Raw genomic sequence first — 20168 nt, 5'->3', positions numbered from 1 at the left:
GAGTCAATCAATTTAATTATTAACTGAACACTGACTTATTTACCTAATACAGGTACTCTTATCCGTTAAATCAGTTTTTTACTAAATTAACATAATTTTATAGATTACTTAATAAAATAGGTAAAATTAAAAAATTGATCAAAAGTGATGTTAGTTTGACATATTATAGTGTCTTACATTATTTGAGTTGACAACTAATTATATTAAAACCGTGTTAAATATATTAAATTGGTGTTATTTTGTTATAATTTTTTCACAATAAAATTATATCAACTTAATAAATATTAAATATTTTAATAATATTTTAAAAATTATCCATATAAAATTACTCTATTATGACAACAAAAAAATCCCTTAAATTGGTATGTGGGTAGGTGTAATACAGGGAAGTCAAGCTTGTCAACATACTTTTTTTTCTAACAATAATGGGTTGGAAGTGTTAGGTGGTGTGAAGAGACTGCATGATCAAATTCAAAAACTGAAGAACCCCTCTGCAAATTTTGATTCAAGTTGGAGGGTTGAAAGAGGAGAGAAAGCGATGGTGAAGAGCGTGAGGGAATTGGAAGTGGAAGATTTGGTGAATGCAGGGTTGACACTGGCACAAGCCAATGAACTCTACGGCGTTTTGAGGGATATTCTCTCTCACTATCCCTCCCACTCCGACAACCACCCTTCACTCATATGGCGCCACCTTGTCTCTCTCAAACTCCTCAAACCATCCTTTCCACACTCCTTGCATCACCTTCTCTTCCACTCTGTTTATCACTCTGCCTTCCACACTCATCATGCTTCTCTTCCACTCTATTGGTTCCCTTCTCTGTAAGTCTTTCTCTGCTTCTCACACTTTTCACTACTACAATCTTCACTCACTTCTCTTCTTTCTTTCAGGGACCACTCCAAACGCACCAACCTTGGCCGTTTCATGGAAACTCATGCCCCTCAGCTTTTAGGATCTTCCTACAAAGACCCTATTACCAGTTATCCCCTCTTTCACAACTTTTCTGTTCAACACCCTCAGGCAAGCAACCCAATGCCTCTTTAACATCTCTTCTTTTCTTTCTTTCTTCGTTAATTCTTATTGTCAATGCAGCTCTACTGGTCCCTTCTTCTCAAGGAACTTTCTATCACCTTTGTTGAACCTCCCAAGTGCATTTTGGATACTTCTGACCCTTCTAGACATGGAGGGACCTGGCTTCCCGGTTCTGTCCTCAACATTGCTGATTGCTGTGTGCAGCCCAGTTCACATCCCTACAAACCAGATGACAGTTTAGCCATCGTTTGGAGAAATGAAGGTTTTGATGATTCCGAGGTTAATGGTATCACGCTTAAACAACTCCGACAACAAGTAATGTAGGCCTTTCAACTCACACTCTCCCTTTTGTTTTTTATTGTTGCAGTAATTTTCATAGTTTTTGCTGTGTTTTTTCCAGGTTGGTAGCGAATGCAATAGATGCCTCATTTTCGAAAGGAGATGCAATCGCAATTGACATGCAAATGACAGTCAATGCAGTGATTATATATCTAGCCATTGTTCTAGCAGGATGTGTTGTGGTATCAATAGCTGATAGCTTTGCACCAAAAGAAATTGCAACTCGCCTGCGTGTTTCCAAAGCAAAGGGTATTTTCACTCAGGTGATGTTTAAAATTTGGTATTGTTTATGACTTTAATAGTAACCTGTTATTCTTCAAAGTGGACTATTCAATCGATATTGTTTTTGTTCTCTCCTAGTTACCAATTTCTGCGTGTTATAGGGTTCAGTGTGTGTGAAGCAATGCTAAAATTACTAAATTGTTCTTATGGCTTAAAAAAATTAATTTCATTAAATGTTTCTTATTTGATGAGATTCAACCTACAGTCGATGTTCACGGATACCTAATTCAGGTAGAACTTGTTAAAATAATTTGGACCTTTTTTCGGTAAACTTATTAGTCATGGTTTTAATAAATATGAATTAGTTAGAACAGTAGCTGCATTGAAAGCTGTATGTCGTGTGTTAAAGGGTGGCATGCAAGGAGTTGACAGAAATTAACAACCATGTTGGTAGCAGTTTTAGTGATTAAAATGTGCTTATTAAATTAGATTTCATAATGCAGAGAGTTTTAAATGAAGTTAAGCAAAAATCAATTAGGACACTAAGTGAATGAAATCTTAATATGTCTAGCCATATGATAAATCTGAACAGATAATGAACATATATTTGAGTTCTAGATGAAGATGATGGTTATCCCAGGCTTCCTGCCTTTTAGTCAAGCACTTTCACACTCACAGCCTAAAAGTAGCATAGCAATTATCCAAATTATAAACTGATAATTACATGGATGATCTTGTCATATATTGTTATTACATTTTGTAATATTCCCATCTATCTGTTAGAAATTAAAGTTTCTGGGCTTGCACCTGACAAATTAAACTTTTAGGAGACTGTTCTACCAAATGGTCAAGAGTTATGTCCTCACTGACAAATTCCTTTAATTAAATTATAATTTCACCAAAAGGTCAGACTGCAATAGTACTTTTGTGCTTCAATCTCAAATGGTTCTCACGAAAGGATATTTTAAACGTAAAAACTATTATTGTGCTTGTGCTTTATAGCTGAAGCTTTAAGATATTTGGTTCTTGAAACTATCGTTTATTATACCCAGTTGTATAGTTCCTTCATAGGGTTAGGTTCAATGCCATGATCCTGGCTTCCTAGTTCCGTCTGTTTTAGATCTTTCATCTAATAGAATTATAGAAACAAGTTGTAATAGTACTCTCAAATATTCAAACTACTTTTGTTTATACCTGGAGTTATAAAGATCAAAATATTGAAGAATATGTTGAAATCATGAATCTTATGAATGTTGAAATATTGAACAATTTTGAAATTTTCATTGTTATTGCATATTTTACAAATATGGCTGTAGATCCCACATTAGTTAGATATATGTCTTATGTAGCCCTTACAAGGCTTAAGCAGCTCTCACTTTACAAATAAATTTTATGAGATTAAGTTAAATTTTGTGTCCAGATTCTTCTCTCCTCGCATTTGCCTTTTGGATGATCTATTATCAGACTATACGAGATATCCAGTCTTGTAAATATCCCACTCGAAATGTTCAATTTTGAACATAAATGGAGCGTGTTAGAAATTTCATTTTACATATATATAAAAGTGGAGGAACAATCCTCACCTCATGACACACGTACACACCCACACACACAAATATATAAAAGTGGAGTAACAATCCTCACCTCATGAGCTAACTTTTTAGAGTTGAGTTGGACCCAAGTCCAAATTCTAAGTGTTGAACATATAGTACTCTTGTTTAAGGAGTGAGACAGAAAAATATATTCTTGTAAAATAAATTGTAGATGCTCCTTTGGAATCTTCTTTAGATATAAAAACATATAGATTAAGCTTTTAGGAGAACGGATCCTTGACATGGTCTAAAACTATCCTGGTCCAGTGGTAAAGAGTTTGATCCTAGCTGTCCTCACATTTAGGATCTTTAATATAAGCACTTACATGATGAACTTTCAAAGATAAATTCGAACTGTTAATTTACTCAGCTTGAATTTGTTTCAGGATTTCATATCAAGAGGTGGCAGGAATTTCCCTCTGTACAGGTAATTATTTTCCATATTGTTGCATTATGCAGATCATATTATCTAGTTTATCTGTTCAGAAATCCTTAACTTTTGGCACAATTACCAGCTCAATATTTGTTATAGTATTGTTATATAACAATCATTTCATAAATGTTCCAATGGCATGTTCCTTTTTGCTACTTGGGTTTGAGTTCAATCCAATGGTCCACGTGCTGGTGAGAAGTTTTTGCATTTGAGCATGGATATACATGGTTGGGCAACGTTAGGAAAACTCAATCTGTTATGGAACACAGAAAAGTCATTCTATTAGAATATAGGAGTCAAGCTGAATGAAATAATGTTTTTGTAGAACCCTTATTTTTTTCTCTTAAATGCCTCAATGGAACTTTTTATACGCGTGAGTCTAGTTAATAGATATTTAATGGGACCATAATAAAAGAATATTGTGGCAAAATTATATTTTTTACTTATGAAATAAAATTGATATCTTAAACTCAAGTCATCTTTTTTGCATACTACCTTTTCTGATTCTAAGGATTCTATCAAGCACAATTGTCAGAATGGGACCAGACCAAAGTAACAGTTCTAACCAATTTCTTTGCTCAACTCTTAAAACTGATCTTACTGAGAGCTGGTGTGAAATCAGTTAGTCTGGTTCAAATCGTGGTAGTTAATATATATGGTATTGTATATGTTATGACATATTTGATTTGGTTTCATGTTTAATTTTGAATATTATCAGTTATAAGTAATGCCATTTGCATTTTCTTTAAAATTGTAATTATATTATGTTTTGCTTAATATTAATTAATACTTTATGTAAAAATTGAAATAATGTCATTGAATTGTACCAGTTCTACTTAAATAGACTAAATATAGGACCTTGAACCAGTGTCTTAGTTGGTTCCAGGACTGGCCAAGTACCAAAAACCTTATCAGGTGAATAGTTTGTTCTTTTCTATGCTAGATGGATGCTTAGTATGCATCTGTCTCTTCCATTCATAAAGCATAACTTTGGTACTTCTTCAATTCTCCTTCAATACGATTCTTCTACTTGGAATGTCTCATTTCCTAGCATAAACTATAAGAAAGCGTAATGCTTACGAAGCAAAACTTAGAATATTTCAAGCTTTCTTGTAGCTTATGCTAGATAAATTTAAGGTTGTTCCTTTTACATATAGAACACCGGCTCATTCTGCTTATTTCTCCTTGCAGTCGAGTCATTGAGGCAGCTGCATGTAAAGTTATCGCGCTTCCTGTGATAGGTGATGATCTAGGTGTGCAATTAAGAGAATGTGATTTATCATGGAAGGATTTTCTTTCTTCTAGCAGACAGCATCCCAGGTAATGTATACATTAAAATGTGTCTATTATTATGTGTCTAAAATAGTCATTACTAGAGATCCCATAAACAGAAAAAATGGGCTGAGAGAAGTTGCAATATTTCTCGTGTTTTGTCTCACCTTAACAATTAAATCGTGGCAGGTCACATCACTACACTCCATTCTATCAATTAATTGATTCTGTCACTAACATACTGTTTTCATCTGGAACCACAGGTAAAGATTCTGCCTTGAACAGTGAAACACATCAATAAGAAACTCCCATTATAATGATTTTCTAGTTACATTTTTAATTTTCAGGGGAGCCAAAAGCAATTCCTTGGACTCAACTTTCACCCATAAGAAGTGCTGCAGATGGATGGGCTTTTGTTGATATTCAACCTGGAGATGTCTATTGCTGGCCAACAAATTTAGGATGGGTGATGGGCCCAACTCTTATATATTCATGCTTTCTATCCGGTGCAACTCTTGCTCTGTACCATGGATCTCCTCTAGGCCATGGTTTTGGAAAATTCGTTCAGGTATTTGTCCAACTCTAATATTTCAGTTCCTATATATTTGTGATTAACATAACAACATGCACTACAAGAAAATGTTGAATTAGCTGCTAATAAATTGTGAAGGCTATAGAGTGGCTGCTAATAGTGAGGGCCAAGCCTTCTATAAATGAAAGAGAGAAAAAAAATTAAAATAGCATGAGTTTAGTTAACGTAAAGCCTACACTAAGTTTTTCTAACAAATAAATAAATAAAACTAGTGTGGGTTTAGTAAATATAAAGCTCACGCTAGATATTTAAAAAAAATAATAATAATGTATTGCATCCGCTAAACAAGCACACACATAAAAAATAATAATAAAATATTAAGATTGTGAAGGTTTAACCCACACTAACATTTTTTAAAAAATAAAATACCAAAACAAGCGTGGGTGTAATAAACGTAAAACTCACACTAAATTTTTTCTAAAAATTAATAAATGTGTACGATAAATACAAATAATAATAAAATATTAAGATTGGGAAGGTTTAGCCTACACTAAACCCACACTAACATGGTCATTATTTGTGATTAACGTTTAATCACTTAAGACTTTGTGACAGTATGCTAAATAAAATACATACTGACTAGTAGCAGGACTGAATGGGAACTATACTAGGCTAGTTGATTTTTCTTCCAAATTATGGATGCAATGAAGTACTATGATGCAGTGGGATGTAGAGGGAAATGGTTGCAAGTTAGTGTCATCTACAGTGGCATAGCTCATGAACATTCCTATCCTGTGTGAAAACAATTTGCATATGTAGGCCACGCTGATGTCAAAACAAGGTAAAAAGAAGTTTTCTAAGAAATTGTCTCATAAAATAGAATTACTAAGATGAAGTTTGTGATGACAAAAAAAGTATTGTGTCGGTGAGCTATGTCCATAGAATGTTAAGTTATGTAATTCTGTTATGGTAAAAGAAAAGAGAAAAATGAGTTGTCCTTGTGCAGTTATTTGGCTGAGCTTCAACGACTAGGTGCTTCTAGTGGAAAATGAACCCCTGTACTCTAGTCCTGAATGTAAGGGAAAAATAACCTTTTAGAAGGCAAGATTTTCGTTGCTAGAACCTGAGTTAGCTACAAAGAGGTTGCTTCTGGATGAGGTGAATCAAACATAAACGCAGCAATAAAACATGAGCGTAGTACTAACTGTTGTAGGTGATGTTGTATTCTGCATCAATAGAATTTGATACATTGCTGAAAGACCATTCAACTGCAATTGTTCAGGATGCAGGTGTTACTATTTTGGGAACAGTTCCGAGCTTAGTAAAAACGTGGAAGAATACACAATGCATGGAGGGCTTGGATTGGACAAAGATAAAGTAAGTTCTTGTTAGTTTGAACCATCAAGTAACAAATGAAAAACTGAACTAAACTGAGGTTATATGCAGAACATTTTGTTCGACTGGAGAAACTTCAAATGTTGATGATGACCTCTGGCTTTCTTCGAGGTCTTATTACAAACCAATCATTGAATGTTGTGGAGGCACTGAGCTTGCATCTTCTTACCTCATGGGAAGTCCACTGCAGCCCCAAGCTTTTGGAACATTTAGTACACCATCAATGACAACTGGTTTGGTCATCCTTGACGAAAATGGAGTTCCTTATGTAAGAATATTTTCTCGGTAGTTTATTTGATCATATGATACTAACTATTTAGTATTTTGCCAACGACTTGAGACCTCTTTCACCGTGTCAATACTTATCTATAATTTTGTTGTTGCAATGGATAATGGATGTCAAGTGCTTGTTAGTTGTTACATAATCCAGACTTTGAACCAATAAGGCTAAATGGAAATATTGATCTCAAAATCTTGAGATTGTATGTGTGTGTTTGTTTGTGTTGTTACAAATTTTCAATTCTCTCAAGTCTTTAAGAATTTTTACTCTTACCAAGTGGATTCCATTTCGTTTTGGGATAGACAAATTATTTTTTAGGCTTTCTAATTTGTTTGACCTATTTGACCAATGTGACAGCCAGAGGATGTTGCCTGTGTTGGTGAAGTGGGCTTGTTTCCTATTTATATGGGAGCAACTGATAGATTGCTTAATGCTGATAATGATGAGGTTTACTTTAAGGGAATGCCAATGTACAAAGGAAAGGTATATACTTCAATTATCCTATTTCCAACGTGACATTATTTTAACATTCAGTTATTGCTATCTTGCAATAGTAATTCAGATCTGAAGGTATTTTGTGGCTTTTCTTGCATCCTAATGGCTTTTTAAAGGTCCAGAATCAATTGGTTCAATACATCATAATGCTTGTTTGGTGTCTTACTGTACGAACACACACTGACCGAATTGCACACATAAAATCCAAAAAAGAAAGAAAGAAACTAGAGAGGATAAGATTACCCTTTAACTATCGACTTAGGATGTTTATCAAACACTGTTATGCCTACGTAAGTGATCAATATCTTCATAAAGGTTTTCAATTAGTCCCATTGTAAGTTACACGGTAACTTAATAGACTATGTTGTGAATTGTGATGTTACCTACTCATATTATGTTGTTATTCTCATCTACTTCTTAAACTGGTTTATTATCCATAATTTGTCATCTGTAATATGTTATAAGCAGGTTCTTAGAAGACATGGAGATATAATCAAAAGAACTGCCGAAGGCTATTTCGTTGTACAAGGGAGGGCTGATGACACAATGAATCTTGGTGGAATAAAGGTACCTCATCTCCAGCTATATTTATGTTTTTTTCTCCTTCTCCCAGTTCTTGGATACACATGGTGTAATAATCCTATATCTTTCCATGTCAATGTCCAGCATAAATTAATAAGAATGGAAACTACTTGTTACTGACCATGGATTCATCAGAAATTCATAAATTCCTACCTTGACATCCTTGGTCTGACTGTTATTTTACCTGGATTTTTATGTTCTGATATGCAGACAAGTTCTGTAGAAATTGAGCGTGTCTGTGATAGGGCAGATGAAGGCATTTTGGAAACAGCTGCAATCAGTGTTGCACCTGCACATGGAGGCCCAGAACAACTGATTATATTTGTAGTTTTAAAGAAAGGATACAATTCAAATGCAGAATCTCTAAAAAGGAAATTCGCTAAAGCCATTCAAAGCAACCTTAATCCGTTGTTTAAGGTATGACCCCTTTGGTTCATTGCAAGCAATTACCATTTTGAATTGAGTAAATCATGAAAAGCCACAACTCAATGACTTAAATATTCATGAAATTTGAAGTTTGAAGGGAAATTGAAATTTTATTGGAATTTTAACCTGACTTCTGATGATTAAGTTATTGATTTGATGTTCACAAACTCATTTTGTTACTCTACAGGTGAGCCTTGTTAAAATTGTTCCGGACTTTCCTCGAACAGCTTCCAACAAATTACTAAGGAGAGTTTTGAGAGATCAAGTGAAACGTGAGCTTTCAGTTCAGAGCAGACTTTAGTGACATTATTAATTTACAAAAGAACAAGGCATACATCAAGATTCAGTTCATTCTCTTCACTTACTGTTCTTGGCGTGTAAACAAGATTCAGTTCCTCTTTCTCTGTCATTCATGTTTCTCTACCACAATTCCTTGTAACATTCATATTCTTCTTGCAGCAATAAAAGCACTGATAGATATTTTCTAAATTTTTATTCCCACATCAAAATTCGTCAAAATCATTCTACAAATTCTAGAACATTGATTTGATAAAAAGGAAAAAAAGAAATTGCGTATTCAAAGACTTTTAGCATTTTTTTTATCATTCAAAGAATGATGTTCAAAGCTATATCTTTCATAAATGAATTTAATTGGTTTTCCTGAATAAACATTGGCTACTATTAATGCTGTTTCCAATCACGTAAAGAGTGACAGAAGTAACGATGAACGCGTTACGGGGCTTTATTTACGCCTTTCAGTAGTGAATAACACTTGTTAAAAAAATTACATTATATACTTTAATTATTTCTTAAAACAACTTAATTTTTGTGTTACCCTCACCACTTCATTATTATAAATATTCCTATAAATAATTTTACCTTTTTAAAGTCTTTCTTTGATCTAAAGAAACACTTTCCGCCAGATATATCCAAACGTAAAGATCCATTTCATGAAATTAAATATAATAATCAATCACGTTGTGCCCTTTCGCTAAACGTCATTTTGCAGTGAAAGCAAACTGTACCTGTATGGATATTGGGGACTGAGTAATGTTGGTCCACGTCGATACAAGGTGTCTGCTTCAGTCTTAGTTGTCTTGTCCTTCGAGTTTCCTTCTTCCTCGCGTGCCTCGGTCGGCCGGTGGGGGTACCTGCGATTGTGCTCCGACGCTCAAGTCAGTAATCTCTCTCAGTGAGAATCCTTAATAATCTGAAAAACATACCTTTTTCTCTTTCTTTTCCTTCTTTTGTACCTTCCCCTTGGGCTTGGGCCCTCTGGGTCGTTAGTGGTTCGCCACGTGTTTTCTGGTTTTTGGGTCGTGTTAGGTGGTTTCCTGGGATTTAGGGGATGTTCCCGAAAATCTGGGGAGTGCTCACGTGCGTTTCGTGCGTTTGTTGTTCAGTGGGAATTAACCGTTTGTCCCATGCGTGACCACATTAGTTAGATAGTTTTAATCTGAACAATGCGGTCGTCCGGTCCCGACCGGTACACAAACTAAAACACGTTATTAAGGGTACTCTAAAAACAAAATCAGCATAAAATTGGATCATTTTCTATTTACAGTTTACAGTTTAACAGAAGTTGTCTGTTTCTTAAATGTTAATCATTAAGTACATTTATTAGTTAATATATATGATTGAAAAAGATTAACTAACCCACTAAATCAGGATTATATGTTCCCCATTCATTCTTCTTTCACAGTCTTGATTAGTTTTTATTCCAATAGTGGATTAAACAATGTCAATTTCTCCCTCCACCATATCAATTTTAGCCTGCCACCCAATCAGCTCTAAAAAATGACAAAAATATCCCTCTTAAATAACAAAAATAACCTTACACAAAAATGGAAAAAATTATTTTTGAAACTTTTATCTGAAATATTTTGAATTTAAATTTTCGGAACATATTTTTGAATTCTGAAATTTTTTATCCATGTATTTTTAGTTTTGTGTTCAGAATTTTTTTCCGGCATGTATTTTTTTATTTCTCAATTATAATTATTATTTTAGATTTTTTAATTTGGAATAAGGGTAGTTTTGGAAATTTAAAAAATTGATATGGTGGAGGTTAAAATTGATATGGTGCAGGAAGAATTTGCCTTAAACAATAAACCGAATAAAGGGTTTAGGAATTTATTAATCAGAACCTATCCTGTTAACTCTAAACAGACGAGAATCCAAATCCATTGCTGCTGGCAAAACCACTATTAGCAATAAAAATGTAGGTAGTGGCTTCAATGAGACTTGTAATTCTCTAGAGACCATTTAGTAAATTGGAAACACTCGCAGACACCAAATTCAAGTAAACATTATTATAACCGGATCTCAAACAAAAACAAAAATGTCAACGGTACTGCATTTGCTCGAATACAAAACTGATGGCCCTGGATTACACCGCTTTAGTTCAGCAGTAAGATACCAACCGAAAGTCCCTTGTAACATGAACTTAAATGGCAGAAAATTGTGATGAAGAGGAAGCAATTAGTTGTCATTTACACAAATGAATATTCCACACCAATTGCAGCCATTTTCAAACAAATAGCAAGCAAAAGAAACTGCAAAGGACACACATGCAAATCGGAAGTATTTGAATCTTTGCTCCTCCTGCCAACACCAAATTGTAACTGCTGCCAGCAAAAAGCACAAAATTTGCTCCAAGCAGTGATGAAGCAGAACATAAGTCATTTGGTAATGTATTTCCCAGCCTGGATTTTCACATTTCAGTTTCATTTCTTAGCCAAGACCTCTCCCTTGAACTCACTACCGGCAGTGACCACAAAACCTGCTCCAATCTGCCATGACAAGCAATGTCACATTCCGATTCAAATTGCAATCATGAAAAAATGGCCTGAAAAAGGTAAAACAAATTACTTGGCAATCTTTTAGTACTGCCCGTTCTTGGAGCTGTACATTGCTGCAGATAACAGAACCTTGGATTGAACAACAGTCTCCAATAGAAACATGATTCATAACTACTGAGTTAACAACCTGCATGCATAAAGCAAGTCAAAAGAAAACTTGGCATTAACATTATTGAATACAACTCATTAGTAATATGCCAGACAGTGTTGCTGATCGATCATTTTGGGCCGGAGATCATATGCCATAAATAAATCAAAAGACCAAAAGGAAACCTCCTGATATCTTTTAAGAATAATATATCATCCCACCTTAACATTGGCACCTATCCGACAATGACGGCCAATGACAGACCGTTTCACACTGCATTTGTCACCCATCTGTGAACCTTCCCCCAGCACACAATGTGGTCCAACCTACAACAAATCATAACTACTTATATGAACCTAAAAATAAGAAAAACCAAAAATAATGCTCCAGAAACTGTATATCAGACCACTCAAGTAACTCACAGTTGTTTTTGCCCCAAGCTCTGCAGAAGGATGGATAATATTGTTTTGAGCAGAGAAAGAATACCCTGATAAATGACCAGCCTCTCCTATTACCTGTCATATTATAAAAATGAATAATGCAAAAGCAACCAGAACTATACCAAAGAAAAAAAAATGTAAGGCAATAATAGCATGTAAAGGCCGTAACAACAACAAACTCACGTCTCGGTTTATGTCATTGTATGCTTGTATAGAATTTAAGCGGGCGCAGTACTTGCTGCTTCCAGCAATATACACACAGCATTTGTGGGTTTTTCGATCAGAAGTAGAACCATAATAACCCAGTGCATGCCGTAGATGAAAGGTTGGTTCAGATGCATTAGCAAGTATTTGAGATACCATTTGTTGATTGCTTTGAGATATAACCTTTTCCGTCCCATTTTCTTCCACTTGTGGCATACCATTAAATAATACTTCTGATTTCTAACTCTCATTTAGAAAATTTGAACAAGGTTAGAATCCTTAAATAAAAGTACAACAAGACCTAACCTATCTCTTGAAGAACCATTAACAACTAACCAGTTGGCTCCGGACTAGATATGGTAATACATCATGCTTTAAGCTATGAAATGCACTTTTCTGATCTAGAACTTCTTGTAGAGCTGATCTGCAAGAAAAAGTTTGTTTCAGGATATACAAAAATGAGTAATTCAAGACAAAAGAACAAAGAAGGAAGTTAAAAAGAAAATGAATATACCTTTTGAATGCATACAAGTGGGCATCCATCAGATCAGCTCTTATTTCTATCTACAGGAATGACAAAAAACAATAAAGAGAAATAAGAAATAGAAAAAGTCTTGCTTTTAATTTTCAATTACTAAGATGAGCAGTTCGTATTTTCACAGAAGCTGCTACTTCTATAAGATTGTCAGAATGAACAGTTTTCTAACTCTGAAAACACGATAACCAATTTCCATCTCTACATAAATCACAAACAGAAAAGAACTCCGATAATAAAGTTGGTCAATGTTCTGAACAAGAGATGCAATAACAGCAAATAGCAAATGAAAATATAAAGTTTTGCTATAGAATAGCAAGTTAAATCTCACACCATAAGAACGATACACTTATAATATTAGAGAAATTATAGACAGGAGGAACAAACTAAGAAGGTCCAGACACGAGAAAAAAAAGTACCTGACCAACTGCAGGGAGTATGCTCTTCTGGATTCGAAGATCCTTTTCAACTTCTGCTCCTGAAAAGTGTTGCAAGATTCCACGTGAACACAAATATAACAATAATATGACATATATAAGTAAAAGCTATATAACTAACCAGTTGCTATGTGAACTAAAAACTGCTTTGTGGGATCCAGCCCTATCAAATCATAGCGGCCAGGTTTCTTGGTTTTATCTTTCCCGCCAGAGGATACTGACTCTGAAGGTCCACTTACAGGAGCAGAGCAGAGCATAGCAGTGACAACTGCATCATGTCGTCTATGAGTAGCTGCAACAGCACCAAGTGGCACATCCGTAACAAGATCACCACTGACAACCTGCAGAAAATCAATGCAGCCATGAAGAACAACATTATTTAGATCACAGAGCTCACAGGCAAGGGAGGGAGGGATATTCCACCAAAATGTCTTTAGCAGTTAGGTGATGAGAAATAGCCCGAATTGCACCTGCTGTGCCCACATCCTCAGGAACTGCAGCAACCTAGACAATTGTTACACAAAAAGATCATCACACGTGTGGATGCATTATCAATCTTTAAAGGAAAAACTAAATAAGACCATTTAGATCATTTTCTTAACAAGCAATCGCAAAAGAAGAAAATAAAAAACAAAAGGAATCAAACTTCTTCCACAAGTTAAAATCAAACTTGTGCAATAGGTTAATTTGAACTTATAAAAGAAGTGAAAGACCCTGTTTAAATAAGCTTCTCAATAAGCACTAATAAGAGAACAAAAGAAGGTAAAACAAATTAAGGCAGCATCTCCCAAGAATTAGAATTGACTTATACTTAAGCTGATTTATCAAACTCATCCATTTTAACTTCTTCAAAGCTGACGATTTTAACTAACACGAAAAATTAATTCATTTGATCTTTTGTCTCTTCTAATGCAAGTGGGTAATGAGAAGTTTCCCCAAAAAGAGTCTACTCATTTTACTATCTCAATTCGCTTTCTCTGTAAGTATAAAGGTTCATCCAAACAAAACGTAAGTAAGACCAGGGTACCCTTATGCTTATGGTCACTATCAAGATACGTAGAGACAATGAATCATGTTTGGTAAATGAACGATAATATCAAAAATTCGATTACCTCAACATGGAGGCGATCAGCATAAGCCCCTGAAATCCAAGCCCCAACGTGAAGAGCCGCTTCTTCGCCTTCAACCACCTACAGTTAAATTTGCTCACTAATTTCACTATCCACCCTTTCCAATAACAGCAAAGATTGCGAAAAATGAAATTACCACAATGAGATCCTTGAGGTTGCTGAGCTCCAGGTACTCGAGAACGTAAGAGATAACGGGGCGATTCGCCACCGGAAGCAACGCGTTCGGAAGCTCCTGCAGACAGAAATAAGCGCTTTCATATGACATAATAGCGTTGAAAACTGTTTGGTTAGAAGCATTTCCGTAGGGAACCTGAGAAACGAGGGGGAGGAGCTTCTTGGAGACGCCACCGCCGAGAACAACCACCTGAAAATCCATGGCCACAACAAAACGCAAAGCCAAACAGGGTTTTGGGGTTTTCGAAGGGTTCTGTTTTCAATTTCCCTAATCAAATCTAGGATTCTACAAACGCTTACTCATTCATTCATTCCCAAACCCAAACACAAATCCAAACACGCCTTTAATCCACCTTCTGTTAATGTCAAATGCACCTTCCTTAATTGGTGCACCAATTTTGTTCCCTGCACACAACTTTTTTATTTTTCTTTTGTATATAATAAAAAAAATGACAAGTCTCCATGAAAAAATATTTTACTTTTGCATTGATTATGATAATTTAACATACAAAACCTATAATAAAAATATTTTAGAGATCATATAATAAAACAAAAAAAAATTCCAAAGACAATATTCAAAATAAATAAAAAAATCAAGGTCAATGATAATGAAAAAAAAAATCATTTAGATATAAAAACGTGTTTAGTTAATTAATTTTTATGTAATGTTATTACATTTATTCTTTTTGAACTTTGATTGCATTCATTTTTAATCATTAAAAATCATGCTAGGTATAATTTTTAAGTTAGGGTGAAGTTAAGAAATTATTTTTGATATTTCATAATTAGATGACAACTTAAAAGTGATATTATGGGTGGATAAATTGTTTTTTTATTATCTATTTTAAAGCGAAAAAAATAAATATATATACTCGTGTGTATTGGTATTCTTTACATGATATAAAAATACATGTAAGGAAAATAGACTCAAATTGTTTTAATAAAATAATGTTAATTCTTTTGTATATAATTGATTTTAATAGAGATATTTTCCTTCTACTTTTGAATTGGCCAATAATATAAACTAATATTTTAAATTAAATTTATAATAAATATTTTCTAAATATCTAGCTTATTCATTTTGAAAACATCAATGTGGTTGATTTTTTTTTTATTGAAGTGATTTTTATGTTAAATTATATGTTTTTTTTTACGTTGAGTATTCATTCCATTTAATTTGATTTTTTTTTAATTTTAATTTTAATTAAGTTTTTAAATTTTAAATGTATTAACAAAGAGAGCATATAGGGTGTTCCCAAACCCTTTTACATAATATTTACAACAAGAAGTCAAAGAATTACACACTTCACTCTATTTCTAACTTCTTCAAAATCTTAAGACCTATGCTAGCAACATTAAGTTATCTAGATAGATACAACCTAATACCCCTTCAATTTCAATATTAATATTGGTAACATTGAAAAATACTGATATTAATATTTTGGATTTCAATATACAATATAGATTTCTCAAAATTATTTTCTTGCCCTCGATTTTAAAATAGGGTGAACTTGATGACATTATCTAATTATTCTAATACAAAATATAGGTTGACTAAATAGAATATAGAATATAGAATATAGAATCAATATCATCTTTTAACTCACTTTGAAAATTCTTTTAACCCATAAAGTATGACGGTCCAAATTTTGCAATATTAAAAAAAACTATATACATAATTATGAAAATTATATATAATTGCAAATTTTATTTATTACATTGAATCCACATTTTGTATGATTTCATGAAATTATAATTATGTGCATCATCAGTTTAAAAGTATAACAATATTGGGAATTAATATAGTACTATAATGTGTAGCCAAAGGGATTATATTGCACAAGTATTACACATCGAGTTCGAATTTTGTATAATCTGTTCTGTTAAGAAATATGAAAATAATTTTAAAAATGACCTAATTAATGGGCCAATCAATTTAGTACGTAAATGCTAAAAGTGAATGTTAAAGTTAGAAATCAGTGCCATAATACATGATCACTGTAAGGTTGGTCGTTGTTGTGTTGAAGTTGAGAGAGAAAAATTTGTGATAACATAAAGGTTTAAATAGATTTTAGTGTAGGATAAGTTGAAACCTCATTATCTGAATTGAAAAAGTATGCGTAAAAGGTATCACTTACAAATTTTCAAAAAATAATTCATCTCACATTTTCCATTTTTCTTTTTTACTTTTAGGAGTTGAAATTTGAAAAAATTTACTTCAACATATCAGAGTCATCTTTTAAAAGACTGAAGATCTTACTCTCGATGTCAAACTCTTTTGAATGTGCATTAAAACCTCTTCGTCTACTTTCATCTTGAACAGCTAGAAAGTGACAAACGAACTCAAGTGCAGTGCAAGGTTCTGAAAATTCACAATATTTTGTTTCAAGTACACTCAACTTTAATGTCTAAAATATTCCTTCTTCCATAAGGAACCAATACCATTTGATTCCCATTATGGTCATTAATCAGTAGGGACCAGTCTCAATGTTTTTCATTTTCGAAAATCCTTTGCCCCCAAAATGGGAAGAAACAAACTTCAATATCCTCTCTCAACTCTACCATTCACATTTACATAACAAAATACTAAATCACTTGTATTTTGTTAATGCAGATTCCACATTTTTCCGTTCACTCACCATTGTTAATTCAACAATTTTGTGAGACAGAAGCATAATTTGAAAAACGTACAAGGAGTATCGAATAAGCAGTAATATACATGTGATATTTGTGTGGTAAACAAAAAACTAATAACAAATTTGGTTACACACATCACTCCTTCACTATATCTCAACACAGCATCCTGATTGAACAAGCCCAGAAAAACCTTCAGCAACACTTATACTTCTCAATTTACGATTCTGCCCCTTCTCCATGTCCACCAAATAGAACCCTTGAGCTGCCCCTTCGTATTCGGATCCACTCAACACAACCCTCGACCCGACCGCAACCCCACAAACCCCAACCCTAAAACCCGGATCCAAACCTCTAAAGTTCACCAATTTCCCATCTTTTCCAACACCAACACAAGATCTGGGGCACCGACCCTCTTCCCAAACCCCGTTAACCTCCCTCCACTGACCCGACCCAAGATCCAGCACCTCCACCGACCCGTCGAACATCCCTTGCCTCTCTGTACCATATCCACTTACAACCCAAAACTCATCCCCCACCACAACTCCCTCGCACTCGTCCCTCTCACGGCCCATCGGGCCCACCCCGGCCCACTCATCGCCCCTCGGGTCATACGCCCACGCAGACCTCAGCGCGTTCTTATTCTCATCATGCCCGCCCGCCACGTAAACCCTACCCCTCCCCGACCCGATCGCGAAAAAGGACCGCTTCTCCGGCATGTCTTTCCCCCGCCGCCACTCGCTCGTTCGAAAGTCGTAAACAAACACTGCCGTCAAGGGCTCGTAACTCGCTGGGTCCCACCCTCCCATGAGCACGAGACTTCCGTCGCAGCTGGCCAGCTGGCAGAACAGCGGCAACCCGAACGGGTACTCCGGAACCGGTTCGACCCGGTCCCACGCCATGCTCTCCGGGTCGAACAAACTAATCCCGTAACACGGTGTGAGTGAGCCAGTGAGTTTGTCGTGGCGCGGACGCTCCTCACGCGCCTGAACGAGGCACGTGACTGTTCGCGTGCGGCCGGTTTTCTTGCGGTGGGTGTAGAATTGGTCGCTCTGGAGGAGGTGGTGCCAGTTTCTGCAGACTCGGAGCGCGACTCGGTGCGCTGAGTGGGGCAGACGAGTTAGGCACTCGAGGCCAAGGTCCGTGGGTAGCCCTGGTATCAAGTCGTTGAATTGGATGAAGATGGAGAAATCCATATCCATTTCCTAATAATTCCACACTCTCTGTTTCTCACCATTTTATAGAGATACAATTCCTTAGATAACTCATCGTAATCCACTACACTATTTTCATTCAGATATTTTCTCGCACTTCTTAAATATTTTCACTTTTCATCATGCTCCCATTTTCTAATTCTTTTTTATTCTAATCCACTGAAATTTGTTTTGCATTCTACAAATTATGACCTATCCAATCAATAATTCATGTTCAATTTCATGAAAAAAAAAAACTTATCAAAGTAACATAAGAGTTTTAAATCAATTATATTTTTACTCATAGTAAAATTTTAGTCACCACACGTCCTACCTCACTAATTACTGTGTACAAAAAGAGGAAAAGAAAAACTTACAAAAAAACATGAAAAACCAAATTAAGGTACATGAGTCAAATACTTTATTACTGAGAAAAGAATAAAAAAAATCGTATACTTATTTCTAATATACATAATATACATGTGAATAATCGCAAAACTATAATTCTTAAAAACAAACCATCAGTACATTAGAGAGTTTAGAGATCATCATTATGATTTTAAGAGACATACTAGTGCGTGTATATGTGAATATTAAAATGTTTTAACATAAGCAACTTGTGCAAGTTGTTACCTATGAGATCTTTGAAAGTTTCTCTATTATATTAACACTATTAATGATCAAGTTCGTGGTTAAAGATAAGGAATATAATCTTAAAACTATGTGCAACTTTTTGTCTCACCAAATGCATCCTGTTATTTTATTTTTTTTATAAAGTTTTCGTGTTAGGCATCACTATGTAACTTGACATCTCAGTTAAGCTAACACCTCAAGTAACAACAATCATTTGCCATCACATGAAAAAAAATATTATTAAAAAAAGAAAAAAGAAAAAAAAATGCATCATGTTATTTATGAAAGTCGTTCTTTTTATGAAAGATCAAAGACCTGTTTTTGCAAAATTAATAGAAATACAAAGTTTTTTTTATAATGTTACATAAGATTACTTATCAAAATTTAAAATTCATTGGTAATTCTTATTTTATTGTCCGGTTATATGTTGATATGATTTTGATTGGACAAAAAATTGATGTGATATAATCGGGTAAGTGATTGATATGGTTAAGTTTAATATTTTTCAATAGGGAAGCGAGTTTTTCATTCTTTGTTTATCGCATAAAATTTTGTCAAGATATCAAAGATTTTTTATCTTTCACTTACAGGGAAATAGGAAAAAAAATTAATGAAATATTGGTTGATAAGATCTTTTACTAAATTTTGTCATGATATAAAAAATTCTTCATCTTTCGGTTACATGGAAATGGGAGAAACTAATGAAATATTGATTTATAATATATTTTATTTAGATGTGATAATTTTTATTTCTCATAAAATCATAAACTAAGGCAGGAAGATAAAACATATGATTGTTATTATTTAATTTTATTATGATATTATTCTAATGATAAAAGGTAGATGGGAGGAAATCAACTAGAAAAACTCTAAAAATAGAGGATGACTCCCAAAAAATCAAGATAAGTGTTATTCAAGCAATACATACTACACTGGTCAATTTTATGCTCTCACTGACTTGATCGTCAGAGTATTATCAATAGGTGGAGCCCTCATCATTTCACAATGACTTCCAAACATCAAGGAGTTACATTTTCAAGGAGATAATCTAAGAGACCACTTTCAAACGTCTGACCTCAGCTTGACGAGAACATTTGGCGCCAAATGTGAAATAGGTAAAACTAATCCTGCAACCATCAAACACCCAAACTCTAAACTAAACACCAATACATAGTCTACATGAGAAATACCAGGCAAGGAGTCTAAGCACAAGATGGCAACGATGCACCCTCCCTAAAACA

The 20168-nt window shown here is 34.4% G+C and overlaps 3 protein-coding genes across 4 annotated transcripts; 1 reads left to right on the top strand and 2 right to left on the bottom strand.

Annotated features, from left to right (window-relative positions):
• Positions 1-349: 349 nt before the first annotated feature.
• LOC137812107 (putative CoA ligase CCL12) lies at positions 350-9087 on the top strand. The gene is made up of 14 exons (XM_068614001.1): positions 350-819; positions 889-1018; positions 1091-1350; positions 1431-1632; positions 3570-3610; positions 4808-4936; positions 5078-5151; positions 5236-5456; positions 6703-6797; positions 6867-7083; positions 7453-7578; positions 8059-8157; positions 8383-8589; positions 8786-9087. The coding sequence occupies exons 1-14, from the start codon at positions 365-367 to the stop codon at positions 8897-8899; spliced, it is 2370 nt and encodes a 789-aa protein (XP_068470102.1). The 5' UTR covers positions 350-364; the 3' UTR covers positions 8900-9087.
• A 1799-nt stretch (positions 9088-10886) lies between these two features.
• Positions 10887-14921, bottom strand: LOC137812108 (transferases/nucleotidyltransferase). Of its 2 annotated transcripts, none has more exons than XR_016518758.1 (13): positions 14604-14906; positions 14430-14525; positions 14276-14353; positions 13587-13667; positions 13285-13504; positions 13146-13204; positions 12706-12755; positions 12528-12615; positions 12171-12431; positions 11970-12062; positions 11769-11889; positions 11470-11586; positions 10887-11390 (listed from the first exon to the last, which is right to left on the bottom strand). XR_016518758.1 is itself a non-coding variant. In XM_068614002.2 (13 exons), the coding sequence occupies exons 1-13, from the start codon at positions 14667-14669 to the stop codon at positions 11325-11327; spliced, it is 1380 nt and encodes a 459-aa protein (XP_068470103.1). In that variant the 5' UTR covers positions 14670-14921; the 3' UTR covers positions 10887-11324. The 2 variants fall into 2 exon arrangements, 1 of the variants encoding a protein (XP_068470103.1); XM_068614002.2 differs by having other exon boundaries at positions 11769-11873; positions 14604-14921.
• Positions 14922-17141: 2220 nt separating this feature from the next.
• Positions 17142-18419, bottom strand: LOC137812106 (F-box/kelch-repeat protein At2g44130). Its single transcript, XM_068614000.2, has one exon. The coding sequence runs from the start codon at positions 18301-18303 to the stop codon at positions 17251-17253; it is 1053 nt and encodes a 350-aa protein (XP_068470101.1). The 5' UTR covers positions 18304-18419; the 3' UTR covers positions 17142-17250.
• Between the last annotated feature and the right edge of the window lie 1749 nt (positions 18420-20168).

This window comes from Phaseolus vulgaris, chromosome 2 (genome assembly GCF_051622355.1).
Source record: "Phaseolus vulgaris cultivar YP4 chromosome 2, ASM5162235v1, whole genome shotgun sequence".
Lineage (NCBI taxonomy): Eukaryota > Viridiplantae > Streptophyta > Magnoliopsida > Fabales > Fabaceae > Phaseolus > Phaseolus vulgaris.
Note: the sequence above shows the minus strand (reverse complement) of the source record. Positions and strands in the feature narration are given on the sequence as shown.